This window comes from Hyperolius riggenbachi, chromosome 1 (assembly GCF_040937935.1).
Source record: "Hyperolius riggenbachi isolate aHypRig1 chromosome 1, aHypRig1.pri, whole genome shotgun sequence".
Lineage (NCBI taxonomy): Eukaryota > Metazoa > Chordata > Amphibia > Anura > Hyperoliidae > Hyperolius > Hyperolius riggenbachi.
This window is the reverse complement of record NC_090646.1, coordinates 188,212,214-188,222,003: the sequence shown is the minus strand read 5'-3', so window position 1 is coordinate 188,222,003 and position 9,790 is coordinate 188,212,214. Positions and strand designations below refer to the sequence as shown.

The 9,790-nt window shown below is 42.8% G+C and overlaps 1 protein-coding gene across 4 annotated transcripts in view; it reads right to left on the bottom strand.

Moving 5' to 3' along the window:
• Positions 1-1,416: 1,416 nt before the first annotated feature.
• Positions 1,417-9,790, bottom strand: part of NR3C2 (nuclear receptor subfamily 3 group C member 2) — a 470,603-nt gene continuing 462,229 nt past the window's right edge. For all 4 annotated transcript variants that reach the window (XM_068279226.1, XM_068279217.1, XM_068279219.1 and 1 more), the window contains exon 9: positions 1,417-3,033. In XM_068279226.1, the coding sequence (XP_068135327.1) occupies positions 2,878-3,033 (156 nt within the window). In that variant the 3' untranslated portion in view covers positions 1,417-2,877. The remainder of the gene's footprint in view (positions 3,034-9,790) is intronic.

Below are 9,790 nucleotides of genomic sequence, written 5' to 3'. Positions count from 1 at the left end.
AATGTAGATCATATGTGGCAATAGGTACTACTGATTGAGCCCCAATTACATGGATAGTATTAAAAATATAGGACTGGGAGGATCAGGATCACTTGAAACAGAAAGTAAAGTGCACTCTACAAAGGTATTTTTGGCAGGCCTCTGCACGCCTTTCCTCCATAATCCTAAAATTCTGCTCAAGTATGGAGACATTTCTAGCCACGAAAACATTGGGATAGCTCATGTGCAAAACGTTTCATGGAAAGTGCTTTAGCTGCCCATGGCAAGAAATCACAAACATATTGTCATTTTTCTGCTTAAAATGTGAAAATAATAGAATCTGGTTCCTATGGGCAACAAGAACACCTTTACTTACAGATATTTTTTTTTCTTATGCATGAGGCCCAAGATGTGGGAGGGAGTCAATGATCCCATAGAAAGGCTTTGTATTCAGTGGAGGTCATTTACTGAAGGCAATGGGAACTAAAGATATCCAATCAAGGACAGAAGGGCTTTTATTTTGTTTTTTTTAAATATCCTCCACAAAACCGGACATACCTTTACTTCACTTCCCATCTCCTTTAGGAAAAGACTCCCACTTAGTTTCTCAGAAGACCCTTTCCCACCATTCTAAAGATACTTACAGTAAGTCATCTGATAAACATAAAATAGTGTAATTCACAAGAAAACAGGAAGGATTCCTGGAAAGTGTGCTCCAGTATTACTTGCAAGCAGTACACAAAAAAAAGTAGAACCATAATGTTTTTCTGTTTCACAGAAAAGTAGAAAAGCTTAAATATAACTGGAAAAGGGGGTTTAAGTGAGTCTATTTACAAACCGATATTGCAAAATGGTAAATTAGATATGATGCTAAAAAGGCACAGCTTTCCCTTCCTTAAATACACTGTAAACAGTTCAGAATCCATGCAAAACAGGTTCACTTTACAAAAAGGAAAAACAAAAATTACCTTATTTAGACAAAGATAGTACTTAAATATTCTCCATCAAAATAGAATTCTTTCAAAAATACTTTCCTTTACGTGCCATTCATCTTTTGTCGTTAAAGATTTTCCTGTGTCTAATTTACAAAATTACCATACATTTTTGATTCAGGTCCTTCACAATTTATACATATACAGCAATATACAGTACGGCATAAACTGCGTCAAATTATTTGTAAAGCCAGCACAATATAGCAAATGTAAAATTGAGGTGGGGAAATTGATTTAACCTAGAATATTTTTTTTCACTTTAAATTAAATACTAATAGCAGAGCTGAACTTTTAAAAAACAAAACAAAAAAAGTAGTACCTGTAAGACTACATTTGTTTCAAACTTATTTACGCCCCCTATCGGCTGCTTAAAGGGGAACTGAAGAGAGAGGTATATGGAGGCTGTCATGTTTATTTCCTTTTAGACAATACCAGTTGCTTGGCAGCCCTGCTGATCCTCTGCCTCTAATACTATTAGCCATAGCCCCTGAACAAGCATGCAGCAGATCAGGTGTTTCAGTGGTTCAGACTTATAAGTCTGATCTGACAAGACTAGCTGCATGCTTGTTTCTGGTTTTAATCAGATACTACTGCAGAGAAATAGACCAGCAGGGCTGCCAGGCAACTGGTATTGATTAAAAGGAAATAAACATGACAGCCTCCATATACCTCTCTCTTCAGTTCCCCTTTAATGAAATACGATACTTGTGAGCTGCAGCAGGTCCCCATATAATCTATAAGTTTAGGTAGTGAAGCGTGGGAATGTCCCCAACACCCATGTAGTGATACTCTGGCCCCTGCTACGATGGTGAGGAGGAGGAGGGCAGGGCTAACACAGCCAATCCCTACAACTCTATGAAATGGGAAGACTTCCAGGCTCCCAGTTTTACACTGGGACTGGAGGCACCAACAGATAATTAAAAAGAAAAAAAACCCTAAAATCAGTTTTAAGGGGGAAGGGGGAAGGGGGGAGGAAGTGAAGCTAGTAATTCAAAGAGGAATTTAGTCACTCAAGACTAAGCATTTTGCAGGTCTAGCCTGCGTCATCAGGTCAAATGACAGTGTCAAAACAGCCTGCAAAAGGCGGTATAGCACCTCCAAAATTCATAGGAAAATGTCTAAGCTCACAGGCAGTTTATTTCATTAAGTAGCTAACAGGGCTATTTACAAGATTTAATCTAATGCAGCCTTAATGTTGTTCCTTTTTTATCTTGCATTGTCAGCTGAGCTTGTTGGTACATTCTAGGGGTTCATGGGAATCGTGCTGCATGCTTTATATGGCAGAAGCACTGTGCCTAGCATGGCACAACACTTGTGTTCAAAACCAACTCTGCTGCAAGTGAAAAAGAATGGGCACGCACCACCTTCATCCTACAGTATTGGCTGATAACATGGGACAGCTGTGGGAAGTGCTTATTCAACATCAACTGTTCCTTAATTTTATACAACAAATGTTTATTGTTTTATTTTGAGCTTCTCTGTTTTGTACAAGAAAAGAATATTTAATGCCCCATATTGACAATATACTTTGTGTGCAAACCGAGAGTAACCATATAAAGATATTTCCTGTGTCCATGAACCCAAATGAAACAAACAAAGCTGGAAACTCCATGGCATTTTTTTTTTAAATTTCAATGTTATAATATCAAAATGAATCAGTCTCTGACTAGATATGGCTTTTTATCCATAGGAATATAAGTAATTATCAGTATCCGGGGTGCTGGCTCCAACTCTCTGTATTCCTGGTATTTCTCCTTCAGTCCCCATACAGTGCGATTTGCTTATATTATTCAGCTTAAAAGAGATCGTCCTTGTTTTGCAATGAAAAAGTAGTTTTGTATATTCAGCTTGTCTATGAAACATTGGAGGAAACTTAAGGCAAAGTTTTCCTGTAAGACTCTTCCAGTTACTTTCTATGAAAGTACAAAGACTTTGTATTCCCAGCCTCCACCTTTGGTAGTTGATCACTTATTATTTCCACCAGCATTGCAGGAAACTCCACCTTCAGCGCCTGAGATTCCCTAAATGTGTAGAAGCAGAACTCCAACAAGTCACCGACCACCTGGGAAAGAAAAAATATGCAATTAGATCTGCCTTAGCCATGCACAATAATATAATTAAGTATACTTAAACAGGCATAATTACACTGAATGCCCCCCCCCCACCCCTGCAAAACAGAAAGCATGGGGCCCCCTTGGTCCACACTGTGCCCCCAGCCAGCCGATCTCAAGAAAATAGGTATGTATATTTGAAAAAAAACTACCCCATTCCCTTTCAAAAGCCACCACCCCCTCCTGCCATGCTTTGTGCACAAGTGATATAATCTATTTACAATTTACACATTTGCAAAGTGTAGTTTATCTTGTCCTGAAACCTGCCATTGCATTTTATTCAAACTGCTTTTTATTATACTAGCCGACCCGCCGCGTAGCATACGCCGCATAAGGGGGTAGAGGGCAGGAAGGGGGTATTGGGCACAGCGGCGGGGAGGGGGGTCGGACCCCCCCTCAACTGGGTCCCTCATGTGTGCTCCCCCTCCAGCTTAAGCTCAGCAGGAACCCATCACTCACCTACCTACCTGGGTCCCCCATGTGCGCTCCCCCTCCTACTTAAGCACAGTAGCAGCCGCCACTATTAGTAAGAGGCAGCGGGCGGGGATGCCTCACCTCTTCCGTTTTCTAGCGTGTGTTCCACTGTTGTCACTTCCTGCAATGCCACCCACTGTATTAGTGTAATTTGCCTTCTTAAAACAGAAAGAAATCTGCAATAATTCAGCTACCCACAATGCACTGCTACTAAATATGCCAATTATTCTTTTTCACCCTTAGTAACGAAAGCAAGGATCCAGATCCACTGGTGTATAGCAAGCCTTTAGCTTTAAATTTTACACAGCCATATCAAACCCACATGTGACAGCCTGCTTCAAACTTTTGGTCCTCACCTGTACATGGCAAGGATTGATATGGCTGTATGAGATAGGGCTTGGACCAGTACAACAGAGTAACCAAGCAGCTCAGGGTGACCCAAACCACTCGGAATGTATATAGGAGGATAAAAGGGTCCAAAAAGACCTTCTACTAAAAAAATCAAAGCTTGGTGTAATTTGGCTTCTTAAAACAGAAGCAAATCTGCAATAATTCAGCTATAAGTGAACATTTGTGGTTACCCACAATGCACTGCTACTAAATATGCAAATTATTCCTTTTCACCCTTGGTAAGTCAAGCAAGCCTATGGGCCTGATTCACAAAGCGGTGCAAACTGTTTAGAACGGGCGTGCTAAACAGTTAGCACGTGTAGTGCCGTTCGCAGACTTTTGCACGCGCAAAGTGCCGCGATTTGCGCAATAGCGGTCTTTTGTGCGCGCAATTTGCCGCGAATCGCAGCACTTTACGCGCGCAAAACTCCGCAATCATGCGACTTGCGGCAAATTGCATGCGCAAAAGACCGCGATTGCGTGAATTTTCACGTGCTAATTGTTTAGCACACCCATGCTAAACAGTTTGCACTGCTTTGCGAATCAGGCCCTACAGCTTTTCATTTTTATTTCAATCGTTTTTATTGAATTTTATAAGATAGAACATGAACATAAGTCTGCACAGACTATATAGACATTGGCAAATGGTTGGGTTATAAGAAAGTATACAGTCAAGTACAGGACTTAACATCAATAACAAACATAACGGGGATAAAAGGAATGAACATCATCAAGTGTTAGAGTTATTATTGACTGGCACTTTTAAAGCAACCGGAGGGTTGCGGTGATTCGGGGCGTTGTCTTAGCTATATTGTGAAAAGATTAGTCAAAGTGGCTATATCTGCGACAAAATGTCTCTTGCCCATTCATTGAACCAATTGTTGGGTGGGCATGAGCCTATTTTGTTCGGGTAGTATAGTTAGCTTTTGCTACCCGTCTCCCAGTGGAGGCGGGAGTGGATATCTGATAGACGCATCTAACACTAGGTAAAGAGAGTAGTAGAGAGGGAAAAGGGAAGAGAGAGGAATAGAAGACGCAGGGGTAGAGAGGGAGGTGAGGTAGAGTATGGGACGAGGAGAGAGTAGGCTGTTGCAAATCCGCCTAGGCAGCGGGAGTTAGGGCGACTCCAAGATGTCATACTGCACCAATCCTAGCGCTATAGTCAGACCCCAGTAGGTATTCCATGTAGGAGGACCAGATTTTGTTGAATTTAGTCATATTATCTTCTAATCTGGCTCGCAGTTTCTCAAAAAAGAGGATACGGTTTAATCTACTTTTCACCAGGTCAAAGGAGAGGAGATTAGTGTTCCACGCTGCGGCTATCGTCAGTTTAGTTGCTGTAAAGATATAATTTACCAGGGTATTTTGTGGTTTGGTAAGATTAGGATAAGGAAGGCCCAGCAAAGTGTGTAGTGGGTTCCTAGGTATCGGTTGGTTGGTTAACGAGGAGGCCCATGTACATACTCTCAGCCAAAGTCGGCGTACTTTAGCACATTTCCACCAGGTATGAACATGAGTTCCAGGGGTATTGCAGCCTCTGAAGCAGTATGGGGATGTGTTGCTTTTAAACTTGGCCAGACGGGAAGGAACCAGGTACCATCTAAAAAGTAACTTATAGTTGACTTCAACTAGGTCAGCGTTGATAGAGATTTTGGGGATATTAGTCCAAATGTCGGACAAGTCTTCAGGATCGATCGAGATATTTAAATCTTTCTCCCAGTCAACTATGTAGTTTGGTTTGTGTTTGGATTGTGCATGGGTTAATGCCTTATATATGAGTGAGACAGTGCCAGGTGAAAGTGGGTCTGAGGCGCAGATATGTTCAAAAGGGGTTCTGGTTAAAGGGGAATCTGTGTGGGAGAGGTGAGACTTAACAAAATGTGAAATTTGCATGTATCGGAATCTTTCAGTGGGGGGGAGTTGCTTGTGTTCATGTAGGAAGGCTAAGGTTTTCATACCTGTGTCCGAAGATAAGGAGTAAACCGTGGTGAGGTGAGAACTAATCCACCAGCGAAAGCTAGCAGGTGAGGTTAAGGCTGCGGGGAAAGAGGGGTTCCCGAGGAAAGATGTCAGGGGCCTATGTGGAGATAATAAATTTCCGGAGTACTTGCAGCTGTCCCAAACGGATAAGGAGTGCTTAATTATGGGATTAGTGATTATCGTTTTACTGGCCGGGGTGGTCCAGAGGAGATTAGAGAGTTTAATTGGGTGAACTAAGGATTCCTCGATGTCTACCCATGAAGGCCTGTGGGAGTTCAATTGCCACAGAATTAGTGGGGAAATTTGTGCGGCCTTGTAGTAGTGTTTCAGGTTGGGTACTCCAAGGCCTCCATCGGGTCTTAATCTATACAAGTTTATACTGCGAAACCTCGGTTTTTTGGAGCCCCATATAAAGTGGTTGACCTTGCTCTGGATGTTACATAGGAAGGAAGCTGGTAACGGGATGGGTAGCATACGGAAGGTGTAGAGAAGTTTTGGAAGGAACGTCATTTTTATCGCCGCGATACGACCTAACCAGGAGATAGAGTATCGTTTCCAGCATTCAAGCATTTGAAGTAATTCTTTGGCTAGCATTGGATAATTGTGCCTGAATAGGGATTCGTATGTATTTGTTAGGTATATGCCTAGATGTGGGAGTTTTTGTTGGTCCCATTGGAACTCAAAGGCATCTTGGAGAGCTTGCATGAGTCTATGGGGTAATGAAACATTCAGTGCCTTTGATTTGTCAGGATTGACTTGCAGGCCCGAGACGGTGCCAAAAGTTGATAAGAGTTTGTTTAAGGTTAGGAGGGAGTTGGTAGGGCGGGAGATGCAGAGAACTAAGTCGTCGGCAAAAAGGTTGACTTTAAATATCCTTTTTCCCAGTGGAATCCCATGGATGTCTGGTGAGTTTCGGATTTGGATGGCTAGGGGCTCTATTGCAAGGGCGAAAAGAAGAGGGGAGAGGGGGCAGCCTTGACGGGTGCCTCTAGTGATTTTAAAGGAAGGGGAGCGGAATCCGTTGTAATGTACAAACGCTAAGGGGGTGGAATATAAGGCCTGTATCCAGGTGATAAAGTGGTCACCAAAGCCCCATTTGCGCAATATTGCAATTAGATATTTCCATGAGACAGAATCGAAGGCTTTCGTTATATCTAGGGAAAGGAGCATAGAAGGGATTTGGGTTGTATGGGCGTGGTGGATAATATGGATGAGACGTCTGACACTGTCTCCCGCTTGACGATGTGGCATAAACCCTACCTGGTCATTATGTATGAGGGACGAGATTTCAGTGTTGAGGCGGGTGGCTAGGATTTTGGCCAATCGCTTAACATCAATATTTAAAAGCGATATTGGTCTGTAGTTGGACCAAATTAAGCTGTTTGTGTTAGGCTTCGGGATCATGCTAATGGAGGCCGTGATGGATTCAGAGTGGAGCTTTGCACCTTTAAGGATGCTGTTGAAGGCGCTAACTAATTTTGGAGCGAGGACGGTACTTAGTTTCTTGTAGTAGAGTGCTTTAAAACCATCTGGTCCCGGTTGCTTGTTGAGCTTGAGTTGTTTGATTGCTAATTGTACTTCAACAAGTGAGATTTCTCGTTCCATTAACTCTCTGAAACCAGGAGGCATACTGGGTATTGGTACATCTGACAGGAAGTCTGATAATTGGTTGGGTGACGAAGAGTCGGGGGAGTTATATAGTTGTTCTAGGTGTTGGCGGAAAGTGTCTACTATAGTGTTAGGGTTAGAAGTGGTCTGGTTTGGGCACTGTTGTAAGGTAATAGGTTTATGTGATGGATCTCTCTGCCTAAGACGTCTGGCCAAAAGTGTGTCTGGCTTATTGCTTTTGAGAAAGAATTTAAATTTAGTATTGGCGAGTTGCTTTTCGGCTGAGTCTGTTAAACTTAAATTAAGAGCAGTTTCCGCCCTTAGTAGATCGCTTTTGTTGTCAGGGGTAGGGTTATTTTGAAAGTTAGTGTGTTTTTCCTGGTAAGCTAGTTCTAGTTTTTGAAGAAGTTGCTGCTTATCTTTTTTGTGCCTAGAGGCTAGTTGTATTAGGATCCCCCTGATTACTACCTTGTGGGCTTCCCAGATGGTGAGGTCTGAGATCGCATCATCTGGGACGTTTAGCTCGAAGTATTCGATTAATTTGGCTTTTATTTGTTGAATTGTTTCTTCCTTGGTGAGTAAATACTGGTTCATTACCCAGCGGATTTCTGTAGGGCGTTGGATCAAGGATGAGAAAGTTATAATATTCATGTCATGGTCTGACCACGGGATGGGGTGAATGACAGCTGCCTTGACTAGGGGTAGTGTGGGAGAGGTGACCCAAAAGTGGTCTATGCGGGAGAAGGATAAGTGTGGGTTAGAGTAGAACGTGAAGCCTTTTTTAAGGGGGTTCAATTCTCTCCAAGTATCAATGAGGTCATATGATTGGAAAGCCGAAATGATGGTGGCGGTTTGTTTCTGCAACGTTCCTGTAGTAGGATTACTTGAAGGTTGTTTGTCCCAAAATGGGTTCAGGCAGTGGTTTGTGTCACCCGCCAAAAATAGCCTGCCTTTACTGTGTGTGGCAAGTACTTGGAGGATGTGAGATAAGAAAGGCGCTTGTGCGTCATTAGGGGCATAATAGGACATTATAGAAATTGGTTCGTCTTGAATTTTGCCTATCAGTAGGACATACCTTCCTTCGGGGTCTGCGATAGACTTTGAGAGAGTGAAGTTAGTAGAGTTCCTGAAGGCTATAAAGACTCCCCTTTTTTTAATGGGGGCACTTGCAAAGAATATTTGCCTGTAGTCCTTGTGAAAAAATTTTGGTTCTTTACCAGCGATAAAATGAGATTCTTGTACACATATAACATCTATATTTAGTTTCTTAAAATGTTGGAAAGCTTTGGTTCTTTTAGGGGGGGAATTGAGGCCCTGAACATTGAGAGATGCAATTTTAATTGAATTAGTCATGGAGGCTTGAGTGTAGTCTGCTGCGTAATACTCCTCGTCCCATGGGGTAAAGAGAAAAAGGGAGGGATTAGGAAGAGAAAAAAGAATAGAAAGGTGAGCAGCAAGAAAAGGGCTGCAAAGGGTATCGAACTCCAAACAGAGGTACCCTTAGCATAGTACGTAGACACCAAAAGGTGACTAGGTGTTGGGTTCCCTTTAGGGATTAACAACCCCATAAGAGGAACAGGGAGCAGCATGAGGTGAGCACGGAGCGATCTCAATTAAATTGTTGAACTAGGTGGGGGTCGAGATAGCACCTACTAATAAAGGTTTCAAGGTGGAAGGGGTGGGATAAGGGGTTGTGGGGGGGAAGGGAGAGGGAGTGGAAGGAGAAGGGGGGAAATCTTCTTCTGCCCTTGGACTTTAATCTAGGGTGGGTATCGTATCTTATATGTTACACCCCGGGGCACAAGGGGCCCACCAGAGGCAACTTGAGGCAGCCGCACATTCAGCAATCTAGTATGGGAGATGAGACTGTCTCGTGTACGAGGGAGTCGGGGGGTTAAGAAGTGTAGCTTCATACGGGGGGGGGGGGGGATGGGAAAGTAGGGTTAGGTGGGTTTTTAGGAGGAAAAAAAAAAAAAAAAAAAAAGGGAAAAAAAAGGGGGGGTATTTGGGGTAGAGGGTTAGTGGGGGGGCAACCCAGATAGCAACCTGTGTTTAGCTTTATTTGCTAAATATGCAGCCATCTCAAATCGCCCGTGGGTAGTGGGTTCATTCTAGGGGCATACCTTAAGAAATTGCCTGTGGTCCTATCCCTATATAAAGGCTGGGTAGGTGCGGAGTGTAACTCTTTGTGGTACCGAATACAATTGCAGGATTGTTAAGTAAGATAAATAGGCAGCAGAGTTAGTACATTTTCAC